The 15,924-nt window shown below is 44.1% G+C and overlaps 1 protein-coding gene across 1 annotated transcript in view; it reads left to right on the top strand.

Moving 5' to 3' along the window:
- Positions 1-15,924, top strand: part of DGKG (diacylglycerol kinase gamma) — a 147,584-nt gene that overhangs the window by 13,115 nt on the left and 118,545 nt on the right. Inside the window, exons 3-5 of the mRNA XM_045539865.1 lie at positions 7,771-7,936; positions 8,496-8,558; positions 14,867-15,037. Of these exons, the coding sequence (XP_045395821.1) occupies positions 7,771-7,936; positions 8,496-8,558; positions 14,867-15,037 (400 nt within the window). The remainder of the gene's footprint in view (positions 1-7,770; positions 7,937-8,495; positions 8,559-14,866; positions 15,038-15,924) is intronic.

The following is a 15,924-nucleotide window of genomic DNA, read 5'->3' as shown; positions in this document are numbered from 1 at the left end:
CTCCTCCTCCCCTCTTCATTCTCTATTGTGTGTTCTGCTTCTTTTGTTTTGTTTTGTTTGCTTTTTTTTTTTCTGGTCAAGTTTGTGTTTTCTACTGCACTGAGAAAACAGAAACAATCAGAAAAGATCTTCTACAAACTCCCTCACTCCATGTGCCCACGTGCCTGTACCTTTTCTTCTGTAACTAAGGATGAGCTCTCCATGCTCTTCTCTGGTCCAACTGTTCCACTCGTGCACTCCATCCCATCTTCTCTTGGCTTATTGACAGGCATTGCTTCAGCAGCACAGCTCCCTCTGCCCCTCTCTTTCCTTCCCTCCTCCTCCCTCTTTCTCTCTCTATCTCCTTCACATAAGCTCTCCTCTATATATTAGATTTTTCCCATCAACATATAAACAAACTGTTATTTTTCCTATATTAAAAAATGTTCTCTTGACTCCACTTCCCCTTCCAGCTACCACCTCATTTCTCCCCTGTCCTTTATAGCAAAACTGTGCAAAAGGTTCATTGCATCCAAGTTCTCTTATTCATACTTTCTTGAAAACCCACCAGTCAGTGTGTAACTCCCACTCCTCCACTAAAACCACTAGTCAAGACAGCCAAGCACCTTCATGGGGCTAAACCTGATAGCCATTTTGCTCAATGCCATTGGGCATGGTTGGTCAAATCCTTCTTCATTTCTTCACTTGGTTTCAGGGCACTAAACTTTCCTGGTTTTCCTCTTTCCCCTCTACTTTACATTTCCACTTAAAAATCAAATAGGCATCTCAGGCTTAGCATGAGTTCAACTGATGTCCTTGATTTTCCCTGTAAAACCTATTTTCCAGCAGTCTTCCCCATTTCAGTAAATGACAACTCCACTCTTCAAGTCATTCAACCTAAAATTATGGAGTCATCATTGACTTTTCTCTTTCTCTCATCTCCTACATCCAATTCATTGCCAAATTCTGTCACTTCTACCTTCAAAATATATCCAAAATCTAGCCACATCTCACCACCTGCACTGTTACCATCCTGGCCTGAGTCATCACCACATTATGCCCAAATTATTTCAAAAGTCTCCTAATTGAGCTCCTTGCTTCTGCCCTTGCCCTTTAAGTCTATTCCTCACACATATCCTGAGCAATCTGTTAAACCTTGTGTTAGAGTTTGTCATTACCCCACTTGACAATGTCATATGATTCCCTCCACCCCCTACTCAGAGTAAAAGTCAAGGTCATTACAATCTGCACCTCCCCTACTTTCTGATATCATCTCTTGCTACTCTCCCCCTCCTCATTCCTTTCCAGCCATATTAGTCTTCTTGATGCTGTCAAATAAGCCAGTGTCACTGTAACTTCAGCACCATTGCACCTGCTGTTGCCTCTTCTTGGAATGTTCCTCCCCAGCATACGCACCTTGTTCACTCTCTCACCTCCTTCAAGTCTGTGTTCAAATCACCTTCTCAGTGATTGTCACCTTCTTTAACCTTGAAGCCCTCTTTCCTATCCCCCTGACACTCACTGTCCCCCACTCTTTATTTCCTCCTTAGCACTTCTCACCAGCTCTCACACTATATAATTTACTTAATTGATTGTCTGGCTCTCCTACTAGAATATTTTTATTCACTGTTGTGTCTCCAGTGCCCAGAAGAGTATCTGGCTTATTGAAGGCATTCCACGAATATTTGCTAAATAAATAAGTGAATGCAAAACCTCCCCCCACTTTCAAATTCAACTCATCTAACATTGCTTGGGCATCTAGGCACTGTTCTGGGCACTGTAGAAGGTATAAAGATGAAGAAACACAGGACATACTTCCTACTGTCAGGGTCAAGTTCATGACCCTGTAGTCACATGGTCTTAGATTAGACATCTATGGCTGTCAGGCTGTCATCACCCAGCAATGGGGCCTTGAATAATATTTCACCTCTTTTTTTTTTTTTTTTGAGACAGAGTCTCGCTTTGTTGCCTGGACTAGAGTGAGTGTTGTGGCATCAGCCTAGCTCACAGCAACCTCAAACTCCTGGGCTTAAGCGATCCTACTGCCTCAGCCTCCCGAGTAGCTGGGACGACAGGCATGCGCCACCATGCCCGGCTAATTTTTTCTATATACATTTTTTAGTTGGCCAGATAATTTCTTTCTATTTTTAGTAGAGACAGGGTCTCGCTCAGGCTGGTCTCGAACTCCTGACCTCGAGCGATCCACCCGCCTCGGCCTCCCTGAGGGCTAGGATTACAGGTGTGAGCCACCACGCCCGGCCTATTTCACCTCTTTGACCCTCACTTTCCTCATCTGTGAACTGAAGATGACAAAAAAATAAAAACCTTGAAGTTTGTGGGAGAACTTCTGCAAAGTGTCTAACACTTTACAGGATACTTTAAAAATGGTGCCCATTATTGCTCCTCTTCTATCCCTTTTCCCCAGAATGTGTTATACTCAACTCGCTTTTCCCTGCCCTGGAGTCCTTTTATGAGGGCTAATTGCAGAAAAGTGACTGATCAGCAGGACTAACTTAAGGAGAGGCTGGCCACTTACTTATTCACATTGTCATCATCCATTCCACAAACCTCAGTCAGTGCTTTCTCTGCTGGACACTGTAAATGAATCAACAAGGCTTGTGCCCTGAAGGTACACCTGAGAGGGGCTGTGGATCAAATGCACCAATCACTGAGAGAAAGAAGCAGGAGGGAGGTTGCTGGAATAGGGGTAGGTTGAGAATGAACCATTTCAAAGAACATTCCTGAGGAGAAGGCATGCAGAGAAGATGGCAGAGCCAGCAAAGAACTCACTGCCCCACACCTGCCACCTCCAGCTCCAAAAACATGGGAACAAAAACCTGGCAGGGGCTGCTAATCGGCCTGTCTGGCCCGGGGCTGATGAGTGCGAGGGGAACAATTTGGTGAGGACCACCGCTGGTGTGAAGGCCATGGGAGCTTTCAGAAGCTGGGAGCAGCTCGGATGTTAGAAGCACGCGGCCGCCCTCACCTCTGTCAGGGCTGGCCTCCACTTATTGTATGCCTGACACTGCTGTGTCCCAGGGGAGCTCTGTCACTCTGATTCTGTTCTCTCACACAGTGCAGCTGACTTCTAGTAGGTGTAATGTCATGCCATAGGGATGGGGAAACAAGGGTTTAATTTCTCTTGAGCTTGATGGCTTACTGCTGCTAAAATGTCTCAATGAGAAACAAGTTAGCTGTGGGAAGGGGCAGATTGCTAGAAAAGCTAGGACAGAAATAAAAGTTTGCCGAGTAGGGTGACTGCATCTGGCCATGGCAAACATGCTCTTGCCTGACACCACCAAGTGATTCTCTGGAGAAAATAGCAGTGGGAGGCAGCCTGAGCAAAACCCAGCAGAGCAGAAGAGGCAGGTGGCTTGGCGGTGCTGTGAGCCTGGACTCAGATACACCTGAGCACAAAGCCCAGCTCTGGCACATGCTTTATGACCTTGAGCAAGTGATTTATGTCATCAGAATTTGTTTTTCCCAGAAAGGACCATAATATTCCCCCTTCATACTGCCGTCTTGAACATTAAAGTGCCTGATGGGTGGTACACTCTCCACCTAGATCTCCTCCCTTCGTGACCTGTGTAAGAATTGACACACTGTCTTTAAGCAGGTTGCAGCCGCAGCAATTGCCCAGCTAATTCCTGCATTAAAGCTGCTGGGGGACAACAGGGTCCCTTTGGCCTGGACGACAAGGGTGCCTGTGATGTTACCCTGGGGCTCAGAGAATTGCCAGCATGGCTCCTGGTGGTTTGGGTGTGATGCCCAGCCACTCCCTACCCAGTCACCCATCACGCATTTACTAAGCATCTACTCTGATCCTGGCCTGTGCTCGTAGAGAACTTTTTGTGACCCAGATGTCACTCCGAGAGTGGCACAGAGTCACATTTGTTGAACTTGGGCTTGGAGGGAGTGGCAGGAAGCACTACACCGGCTCTGGGATCTGTAACAGACATAGTAGCAGGAGCACTGGACTAGGAGTCAGAAGATCTGACTTCTTGTTTTCCTCTGCTGCTAGCTCACTGGGCGAAATCACTGAATCTCCCGAGCCTCGATGGCATGAGGAGACTCAGTCCCCTCTGAGGCTCTTCTGATTTGAATGCTCTAGTTTCTGGGTTTATTCTATGTCATCCTGTTCTCCAGGATAGGGACACGCATAATTGGGCATGAGTGTCATTGTCACTATTTTCTAAGTTGTCATTAACAGTTTGTCAATTCTTTTCCTATGGCACTCACTGTTAGTGACTACGTTTTGTAATTATTAATATTTCAATACCTTTATGTCTTATATATAACACTGAGTCTCTTGAAGGAATGGACCCATGTCTAATTTATTGGTGTGTTCTCCATTGGTGCCCACACTCTGCCTTGTACTTAGGAGGCTCAGTATATATACACACACACGCATACATATATATCTTTTTTTTTTTATGAAACAGATCCCAGAGTAATCAATGACAGCCAGGGGCCAAACACCAGGCCATTCCTGAGGTGTTCCAGTTAGAAACCCGTCATCCATTCAAATACCTAGCAAGAAACATTATAGTCGGTGATACACGGGATACAAAGATGAAATAAGACATTCTCACTGCCTTCCAGGAGCAATGGGTCTAGTAGAGGAACTAAGATATTAATACAGAGAAGCAGATACGAGTGTCACAAGATAGGAGCCAAGGTGCAAAGTATAGAAATTCAGGAGATCATATCAGGCTTCCTGAAAGAGGCGACATCTGCGTTGGGCCTTAAAGCATGACTGGAAATTTGAACAGCTAGAGAAGGAAGCAGTTCATGCAGAGTGAAGTACATGGAGGTTTGGTTATGAAAAAGCACAGAGATTAGTGTGTACAGAGTGTATAGGCACACATAGGGAATAATAGAAGAAAATATCAGAATTGTCTTAGAGCTTGAAGTAACTACAAATCTAGGTTGGAGGGAAACTAGAGAGGTTGTGAATCGCAAAGGTCTCAGAGAGGATGGTCCATTGGACTGTAGGAACACTACATATTAGACCTATTTACATTCATTTTTTTCTCATCTAATTTTCATTTTCTAATTTTTTTCATATATTTTATAATGACTAGTATAGGAGCACAGTAGTACAACTGATCTCAGCTCTCCCATGGCAATTAGAAGCCATGGAAAGTTTTGAATAGGGAACCAACCTTAGTAGAGTAGTGCTCTGGGAAGATCATGGTAAAGATAAGTTGGCTGAGAGGACCAACAGATGGAGCTGGGGGCAGGGAAGCCTTGGACAGGTATTGCAATGGTCCAGGTGAGATGCAAGACACGGAAGTCTGGAACCAGAAACTTGGGACGTGGCAGCAGGGGCAATGGACATAGAAAAGGTCTGGATGTGACAGAGGTCACAGAGGAACAGTGGACAGAGGAAGGGACAAGAACTGATATCAGATGACTGAGAGTTTCAAGCTGATTCTAGCACGGTGGGAATATAATGGTGTCATTGGTATTAACAGAAACTGTAGGAAGAGGAGCTGGTTTAAGGAGAAGGCTAATAGAGGTTTAGAACTTGAGATCTTCTAGTCCAGCACTCACAATTTGCTGAAGAAGAAACCGAGGTTCAGAAAAGGGGGGAAATGTGGTTGATCTGAAACCAGCCATGTGGTCTTCCAGGTCTTGTACTCATCTTGTTTGATAATCTTTTGGCTTTGGTTTTTTATAGCATTATGTTAGTTTGTTTAACTAAACTTTCTTTTTATTACATCATTCTGTTTTCTAGAAATATTTTATTCCCATAACTTTCATATAATGCTAACCAAAGGAGATTTTGAAACTCAAAACTACATTTTAAAACAGTATTTGTCAATTAAAATGGTGCAAAAGAGTTTTTGAAATAAATTAATGAATAACAATGCCATTAGCAAATATTCAGTCAAATCAAATTAGAAAATGAAAAGAACCAAAACAGAACAACTTCACAGGAAATAGAGAGTTACAGAAAGAAGAGAGGATGAAATGCTGCAGAGAAGCCACAAATGAGAAAGTCTCAAAAGAGATGATTAAATTTGTGACCTTCAAGAGAGCAGGTTTGAAGGTAATGAATGGGCTAGGATCCAAACCAAGTGGGATTAAGGAGGGGAGGAGGCTGATCTGGTCTGTTAGGAGAAATCTGGAGGGAAGAGGAATGGGCTAGCAATTCTAGCAGACAGCAGTTTCTTTGGGGTAGTGGCCATGGAGCGTGCTTGCAGGTAGAAGAGAGGCAAAAGCTTGCAGTTGCGCTCAGAGCCAGTGAGGGTGGAATCAGGAGTCATAGGAGGTGGATTGCATTTGGAAAGGAGAAGGAAAATATTTTGTTCTTGTGTACCAGGAAATTGGAGAAGGATTTGTGAGGAAGGGACATTCTGAAGTGATGATGCTGTGCAGATAGAGAGGGACAGAAAAAGTGTGAAACAGACACAGAGACTCAGAGACAGAAAAGGGACAGAGAGAGACGGATAGCTGTCGCAGGAACGGTGAGTCCACTATTTTTGTAGAGTTCCCTTAATCGGGTAATGGCCTCTGTCCAACTGAATCAGGCTTCCTCCACCCTGCAAAGGGTATGTATGGTACAGCCCAGCCTGCGGCTAAACAGAAATTGCTTTGTGAGTTTCCAGTGGGTGGGGAGGGCATCACTTGCTTTTAGGGCCAAGACTTTGAACCCAAACTTGATTATACACATGCAAGCCAGCTTCTGGTTCTGGGAAGTCTCCCAGATCTCCCAGAACAGACAAAAGGTTAAATGCTACCAACATTTTGGTGGGAGCACCAAGCAGGCCACCCCCCGCTCCCGCCACCAAAAGAGATTTTATTCTCACAGCTATTATTATTCACAAAAGCCTGCACAGCAGATCTCAGAGTAGTGCTTCCTCAAACGATTTCCAGGAGCATCTGCCGATTTGATGAAGAATTTGATGCCATCACAGCACACGCCAGTGATGACTCACTGCGAACTGTTGTTGAGTGTTTGCTGAGTGCAGCAGCCCTTCCTGGCAGGGTTGCTCCCAGCCTGGGACCAGAAGCCAGGCGGTACTGGGAGAGACACAGCAGGAAGAGGGTCTAGTTTTTGGCATGTCTCTTGGTTCCACCTTCTGTCCTTGGCTTCCTGCTCTTCTCCTGGTGCGTAAAACCTTCACAAGGACATGTTTGGGGGAGCAGCTGAGCCAGACGCATGCACTCCCCTGTTATCTTGGGGTTTATCCAGGGAAATCAGGATTATGAAAGTAATGAAGGATAGAGTCTGTTCTTTTCTCCTCTAGGCCTTTCCTATTTTCTGAGACCTTAATACTCAGGAATCACATCTCTCATGGCATAAAGGAAAACCAAGGTACCACAGAAGAACCATTTCTTTCCAGCATATTTTCAACTGCATCCTTCTTCATCTTAACTAGGATTCCAAGGCATTGACCTCGTCCCTGTTCACTGGAGCCACATCACTCACATGGACCTGAACTAGGGCAGAGCCCTTCACTCCCAGCTCTCACCCTCCCCTCTCCCTCATCATCTAAATTCAGACCGTATTATTACAAAAGCCTGCCCTGGTCCTGTGCCCCACCGAGCTCCAACATGCATCCACCAGTGTTTTCCCGTCTTTACCTCCCATCCCTGCCCCTGTCTGTCACTCCCTGTTGCCTCCCTGGTCTTTTCACTTCTGCCCCCATCAGCTCCTCTGCTTCCTTCTGCTTCCCTTCCCACTTCTTTCACTTACCATCTCCCCAACTCCTTTTTCTTCTCTCCCTCCTCTCTGGCCCTTCACTTCTGTCCACTGACTTCTCCCTTTTTGCCCCTTCTCAGCCGATTGGCTATGACGTCTTCAAGCTATTCATGAAGGCATACCTGGAGGCGGACCTTCCCCAGCCACTGAGCACTCACCTCTTCCTGGCCTTCAGCCAGAAGCCCAGACAGGAGACCCCTGACCGCCCAAAGGAGGCGGCCAGCAGCAGCGAGGCCAACGGCCCAGGTACACAGACCAGCTTTCCCCAGATGGGAGGACGTTGTGCAGCTCCCCTGCCACAGGCACAGGCTGTGTTTCTAGAGGGTCCCCTGAGCATTGTAACTTCCCTATGGAGTGAGAATGGGGACCAAGGGACCAGGGTTCCTTCCCTCATAGGACCTTATGGGAAGCCTTGTCTGATGAATGTCTCTGTAAGAGGAATAAAAAGGGAGCATAATTCCTGCCACTCAGGATCAGAGAGTAGGATGGGGGAGGAAGGGACACAATTAATGTATGGGAGGGGGAAGAGAGCCTTCAGCAAAGGCTGCTGGTCCATGGAGGGAGCACCTTCAGCTTGTGTGTCCAGGCTGGGACTAGCCTGGGAGTGTCAGGCAGGGGAAGGCATGGGCACCATCTTCCCAGAGCTTGGGCTATAATGGGGGAGACACAGTCAACCCCAGTAAGCGAGCATGAACCAGCTGACAGTCACCTAGAGACAGTCACCTAAGTGAACCGGCTCACCACCTGCCCCTCCAAGAAGCTGGAGGGCATGGGCTGGTCATTAAATCTTCTTTTTGTCCCCCAGATCCTAATGTACAGAATGTCGATAATGCTGCCAAAGCAGACGAGGCCTGCGCCCCTGACACTGGTAAGTCTTTGGAATATAGGATTTGGGGGAGAAGTGGGAATACCTCATCCCTGGGGAGGAGTGTAAATACCTAACCAGCAGTTTGTCTCCATATAATTGTGCACCCCTATTCAGATATTGTCCTGCTGCGACTTTCAGAGCCTCCATCTCTGGGGCTGCTGTCACTCGAATGTCCTGGGATTCTGAGTCTGGGTTTATCTTCACTTGCCCTGGAACAGGGCAGGTCAGGACTGGAGACATCTCGCTAGATGTTTACCTCTGGCAGGTCTGCCTGCCCATAAAAGGGACAGTCTTCTCAGGAGAAAGGGAGGGTGTGTGTGTGTGTGTGTGTGTGTGTGTGTGTGTGTGTGTGTGTGTGAGAGAGAGAGAGACAGAGAGAGAGAGAGAGAGAGAGAGAGAGAGAGAGAATGTGAAGAGGCAGTTCTAGGGCTGAGTGTTATATGGAATAAAGGAGGCATATTCTGACATAAACCATTCTCATGGTAGGAAGGAAAGGCTGAAACTAGGAGCTTTGAGGTTTTAAATTCCCAGCAAGAAAATCCACGGTGAAAAGCATCCCACCCCAAATTCTTTACCCAGAGACTTTCTCAGTCCAAGTATCTGGAACTTCAAGAGGAACACGGAAAAAGTTACATTTCATTCCTGAGGTTCCCAAATTGTCTGGGCAGGGTTTGTTTTAGTGGCTGAAGTTGTTGAGGTACCAAGGAAGAACTTCCTGGGGATAAGTCATTATGTGATATTTGAGAAAAGATGATCGATGACAATAATGGAAGTCAGCTGGCTTATTTGACCATTATGCTTATTTACAAGAGCTGTATCATTCTTGGTCTAAAAGAGAAACTTCCAGAGAGTCCCTGCCGAAGAAGTGATTTGTGATGCACCACTTCCCTTGTGTATGTGAAAAATCACCCCTTGTGGTCAAATCATGAAAGGGCAATTATCTGACTCTTGGCTCATGGAGGTATATAGCATTTTTTTCATATTCTTTTGAGACTTGAGATATAAAGGAGAAAATCCTTTTCCTGCTAGGTCCCCTTCCAAGGATGTCTTAATTAGATGCCCCTGTTCACCAGAAACAAGAATGTAGGGCCAGGTGGACACCACAGAGAGAAGCCTCTGCCCAAAAGGAAGAGCCAAGTCCTGGAATCACCTTCAATCTGGCCATCTGTTGGAAATTCCAACCTTTCCTACTGCCCAAGCAGAAGCCAGAGGAAGAAACTAAATTCTTATTTGATATGGCCTGTCCAGGCCTATCAGATCAGTCTCCAAGGTCAGATCTAGCACAACCCATTGCAAAATATTAATTCCCAGGGCCAGGAGGGTACATGCTTGTGTCCATAAGGACAGTAGAGAGGGGTTTTCACAGAGTCCAGGGGTTGGCTAAGAGCCCAAGCCGTCTGTCATCATTGAGTTGTCAGCTCGGGAAAGGCTGAATCCACCCTTCCCTTCATGAAGGCCCAGGACTAATTGGGATGAACTAGGAGAACTTCAGTCTCCCGGTTTGTAGTCAGTTCCTCAGGCTGGTGAGATGTTTCAGCAACTCAGAATATTGGAGTGTCAAGGAAGTCCCTCAATATTTTGTTTTAGTTGTTCCCAATTATAAAAGTAATACACTCACATTGCAGAAAATTTAAAGGGCACAAAAAAGAAAGAAAGAAACAACAGAGATCAACAACAAGGATCAGTGGTTGTCAGGGGTTGAGGAAAGGGAGGGATAAATGGGCAAAGCACAGAGGAATGTTAGAGCAGTGAAACTACTCTGCATGATATTATAATGGTGGATACATGTCATTTGCCCAAACCCATAGAATGTACAACACCAAGAGTGAGCCCTAATATAAACTGTAGACTTTGGGTGATAATGATGTGTCAATACAGGCTCATCAGTTGTAACAAATGTACCATTCTGGCGGGGAATGTTGATGCATGATAGGCTACGTGTATGTAGGGGCAGCAGAGTAAGTCCAGAATCTCTGTACCTTCCTCTAGTTTTGCTGTGAACCTAAAACTGCTCTCAAAAATTGTCTTTTTTTAAAAAAAGAAACAATAAAATCGGCCATAATCCTACCAATGCAATTACTTGTGTGCATGTGTGTGTGTATGTGTGTGTGTTTGTGTATAATTTTCTTGTAATTTTTTCTATAAATTTTTATAGAGCTGGGATAAGACTATACTATATGTTATATATTATACACTGTATTATATATTACATATTAAAATATATATTTTTAAATATATATTAATAATTTTGGATCTAGTTTTGTTTTTCACTTAACATATTCACAAACATTCCTGTCATTCAAGACTTTGGGTAAACATCAGTTTTAATGCAATACCCTCTTTTAATAGGAAAGAAAACTGAAGCTGGGTGTGGGGGAGTATCCCTGTTTGTGCAAGATCACACACTATTTCACACAAACCCAGTGCTGGAATCCCAGTCTTGTTTTCTTCTGCTGGCCTGGTGCTCCTTTCACTATGCCATGCTGCCCAACTGGAAGGCAACAAGTAATTCAGATACTAAGAGAAAAGCTGGAATGAATCAGGTCTGCCCAAGATCCCTCATGTGAAAGAGTCTATGGCATGACACCAGGACAGAGCCTCTGTGACGTGGAGGGGGCTGTTAACTTTTTTTACTGGTGGCACCTGAGGGATGTACTCAAGTGGCTGTAGGTCAGGGCTATTTCATGCAAGGCAGCAAGGGGAGGAAGGGCACTGATGGGACAGAGTCAGTGCCACTCAGCCCTCCTGGGCCCCAGCATCCCATGACAGGAGTGGACAGTAGACCTCCGTGAAAACTAGAGCCATGGCTCAAGATCCAGCCACAGCTCTAGTAATTCAAGGATCTTCAGAAAGGGCTATAATAATGTTAAGACATAATTGGCATAAAATAAATTGCACATATATTAAGCATACAATTATTAAGTTTTGACATATATACACACCTCCAAAATCAGCATCATAATCAATATAATGAACATATCCATCATCTCCAAAAGTTTTCTTTGTAATCCCTTCTTCCTGCCCTCTCTACCCACCCACTCCTCATGCCCATGCAACCACTGATCTGTTTTCTGTCACTATATATTAGATGGCATTGTCTAGATTTTATATAAATGGTATCATACCATATGTACTTTTTTGGGTCTGGCTTTTTTTAACTCACCATAATAATTGTGAGATTTATTTATGTTATGTGTATAAATAAATACAATAGTTCACATATTTTAGTTGCCAATTAGTGTTCTAACATATAGATATTCCACAATTTGTCTATTCACCTATTGAGGGACATTTGGGTTGTTTCCAGTTCGGGGTTATTATAAATAAAACTATTATGAATATTCTTGTACTTTAATGATGCTGAGTATCTTTTCATGGGCTTAACTGTTTATTTATTTAGGTCTTATTTATTTTCTTTTTAATATTATGGGGTTCAATTTGCTAGAATTTTGTTAAGAACTTTTGCCTCTATGTTCATGAAGGATATTGATATTCATATTCATGTGTCTTGTCATGTCCTTGTCTGGTTTGGGCTTTTTAGAGTAATGCTGGCCTCACACAATGGGTTGGGTAGGATTTCCTCCTCTTAAGTCCTCTGAAAGAATTTGTGTAGAATTCTTGTTATCTCCTTAAATGTTGGGTACTGAATATTTTTGTATACCTACAAATATTCTTGAGCTTTGTTTTAGGATACAATTAGGTTACTTGGAAATAGTCTGTTTGGGGTCTATCTCTTTTTTTTTTTTTTTTTTTTTTTTTGAGACAGAGTGTCACTTTGTTGCCCTGGCTAGAGTGAGTGCCATGGCATCAGCCTAGCTCACAGCAACCTCAAACTCCTGGGCTTAAGCTATCCTACTGCCTCAGCCCCCGAGTAGCTGGGACTACAGGCATGCACCACCATGCTGAGCTAATTTTTTCTACATATATTTTAGTTGGCCAGATAATTTCTTTCTATTTTTAGTAGAGACAGGGTCTCACTCTTGCTCAGGCTGGTCTTGAACTCCTGACCTCGAGTGATCCACCCGCCTCAGCCTCCCAGAGTGCTAGGATTACAGGCATGAGCCACCGTGCCCGGCTGGTCTATCTCTTAAGCTTCGTTGGACAGGACCAGAAAGGCATTTACTCCAGGGCTAATTTTGCCTCACTACTGAGGCAAACTCTTCTGAGTGCTCTGCCGATGCTCCGTGAATTATGGGGTTCTACTGTGATCAGTGGGAATAGGCATTATTCCTGGTTCTTTTTGCATTCTAGGGACTGTTCTCTCTAATGCTGGTTCTCTCCCCAGCCTCGGCTTCCTCGCATGAGTGTGCTAATCACTAATCAGCTGAAAAATTGAAGGGAACTCTGCTGATTATTCAAAGGGAAACTTCTACATCTCTCCAGAGCTTTTTCTCCCTGAAGCTCCCTCCTTTCCAGTGCTCTGCTCTGTGAACTCTGGCCACCTTGGGCTCCCCGGACTCCTGGCTCCACCTTACCTGAGAGAGACTGCCAGGATCTGCCTGGGATCTCCCTCCCCTGTGCTGCAGCCCAGAAACTCTTCCCAAACACTATGATGTACCACTATGATGTCATCCCACCATCTCAGGATCACTATTTGGTGCTGCCTGATATTCAATGTCCTAGGAACTGTTGTTTCATATCTTTTGCCCAGTTTTTTAGTTGTTTCAAGTGGTAGAGTAAATCTGGTCCTTGTTACTTCATTTTAGTCAAAGTGGAAGTCGTTGACAGTGATTTGATGGATGAATAATCTGAGGATATAGCAATAACTTAGGGTATAATGGACTATGCAGTACAAAGGACTTCTCTCATTTGTCTTCTACATTGTTAAGTTATGCTTTTCCATAACTTTTCTTCCAATGATGATTTTAATACCTCTGTTGCATATGTAATTTTATTACAATCCTCCCCTATCTCATTATCCCTGTTTTATCTCATCCTATTATATTTTCATCTCTATTTGTTCAACCCTGAGGTTTTCTGCTCTTGTTTAGTAGAGGTTATATCTTCCTGCAACCTACTGAGGTTCTTGTCCAGTAGAAAATTACTTTCAAAAATCTGGTCCTCTGAGACTTCTGGATGAAGCTTCTTTTCCTTGCTTTGCAGCTTTGTTTCGTAGGCTCCACCTTGGTCACTTCATGGGGACCTTTGTAACACACAGAGTGCATCAGCGACCTGTGGTCTCTCCTACTATCCATCTGGATAATGGTTAACTCCCTTCTCAGACCCACAACCTCACACCAAGGACCTGGCAGGCTTTCATCAGGCTTGAGAGGGAACTTTTGCTCCCGTCGCGTGGCTCTTTGGTTCTCTGAATGGAGAGTGTATGGGTAGCATTGCCTCCCCCAGCGGGCATTACTGTCAGGGCTATCTCCACCACTGCCTGTGCCTCCAGCACTTTATTGCTTGGCAGTATTACAACACCTAAGTTGGATTCTCCACTGCCCATCATCCTTTTATTCTCTGGTTCATTGTTTCTGTGAGTTGTACACTCCTGGTGGGATGTTGAGAAATCATCTCTGATGAGCATGGAGATGGGGGGCTGAGGGAAGAGAGATAGCACTCATCGTTTCTCAAAAAATAGAATTCACACAGTAAAACAGAGATGCCCACTCTTCTTGTTAGTAATAGATCTTATATTTCTGAATCAGAGGACAGAGTGTGAAGAGAGAAAGTTTTCCTACCTGAAAGAGGAAAAATGTAGAGGGAAAAGTTACTCTATTCCTGTGGTACAATAAGTCAATTTCTACATTTTCTTAATCACATTGATTAGGCTTGCAATTGGTCAAAGTTCTTCCTGTTTCTAGAAATTGGTTAATTATCAATCCCTGGTTTTTCTTTTGAATATTCATCTCTCTATATTTGTCTTCACATGTATTTGAGAAGAATATTGTGAAAGAGTATGTTAGTAAATGACTATTGTTCATTTAACCATTTTGAAATACCACTCAAAATCACTTCTACAAGTTGGGTGTGTTCCCCCAAAAGAAGGTTAGATGATATTTACCTGTAGACTGACTATTGCTCGTACCAAAAATCACTATCATCTTCTCTGAATATTCAGAGTACAGATGAATGTCTTACAAAGAAATATACTCTTAAAATGGTCAGAATGGGGTCCACTCAGAGAATATGAACCCCGTAAATTGGATTTCTATGGCCACTCATTTTATTATATCTATGTAACCAAAGCTTTTGAAGACACATACAAATTTGTTGCCTTGACGATGAAAAGGATGGGGCAACAAAGGGGGTTTAATAACTTACTAAACACGAAGTGTTCCTTGATGCTTTTCTTTTTCTTGGCACAGAATCAAACATGGCTGAGAAGCAAGAACCAGCTGAAGATGAGGTGGCTGCAACCCTCCTGGGAGCGCCTGCTGCTCAGTCTTCAAGCTCGGAATCCCCCATAGTGTACCTGAAGGATGTCGTGTGCTACCTGTCCCTGCTGGAGACGGGGAGACCTCAGGATAAGCTGGAGTGTAAGTGCTCACCCTGTCAAGGGCTTCAGCTTTTTCCTAGAGGAAGATCTGGGGTCCTGTCCATTATTCCCAAACACACTGGAGAGTGATCTGGGATCAAGGTTATGGGTCCTGCCTCTTTGGGGGAGGTTTCTTTGTCCTATCACCGGCAGTGATATGAACATCTCTTCCTAGAATGCACCCTAGGACTAGTACCATATAAAGTGGGAAGGGCATCTAAGACCTAGGCATTTTGAGAACTGGAATTTGGAAAGGAAGAGGGGTCTCATCAAGAAGTCAAGGTCTCACCCAAGGATCAAGACTTCCTTGCTTTGCTAGCAGAGCTTCCTGAAAGCCTCCAATCAGAAAGCTGCTGCCTCCTATTAATGGATTTTTCAAGGAAAGATATCCAACGTCTGTCCTCCTTTTTCTATTCTGTGCCTAAGCAATGCTTTAACTATGAGGAATTCTTATTTTCTTGAGATTTAATCAACCTCTATCTATTAAGGCTTTTTCCATTTCTCCTCCCAACCCTCACCCCAAGCTCTTTGGCCTCTAGAGAAAGAGCTAGTTAATTAATGGAGTTGAGTTTGGTTTCATGGTGCTACTAAAGTTGATTTCAAAAACACATCTTTCAGAGGAGAATAAAACCTGGTAGCAGAAAGGAAAGTTTGCAGAGGCTGAAACAGCCTACAGTCTTGTAGATGGCTCAGTCCAGGGATGGTTTTGCTGGACTCTGTGAACCTCCAGGCATACTTTTTAAAATAGAAGATGATAGAACCTTGTTTAAAAATTTGTGTTGTCTTTGCTTCTCTTGGGAACTTAAGTAAAGAAAAACATGTACATTATAGCAAAAGTCAAAAATCCAGTTAATAAGACTAGTCAACAACAATACTTAAACGTTAGCA

Source organism: Lemur catta, chromosome 1 (assembly GCF_020740605.2).
Source record: "Lemur catta isolate mLemCat1 chromosome 1, mLemCat1.pri, whole genome shotgun sequence".
Classification (NCBI taxonomy): Eukaryota; Metazoa; Chordata; class Mammalia; order Primates; family Lemuridae; genus Lemur; species Lemur catta.
This window is presented reverse-complemented; position numbering and strand designations above follow the sequence as displayed.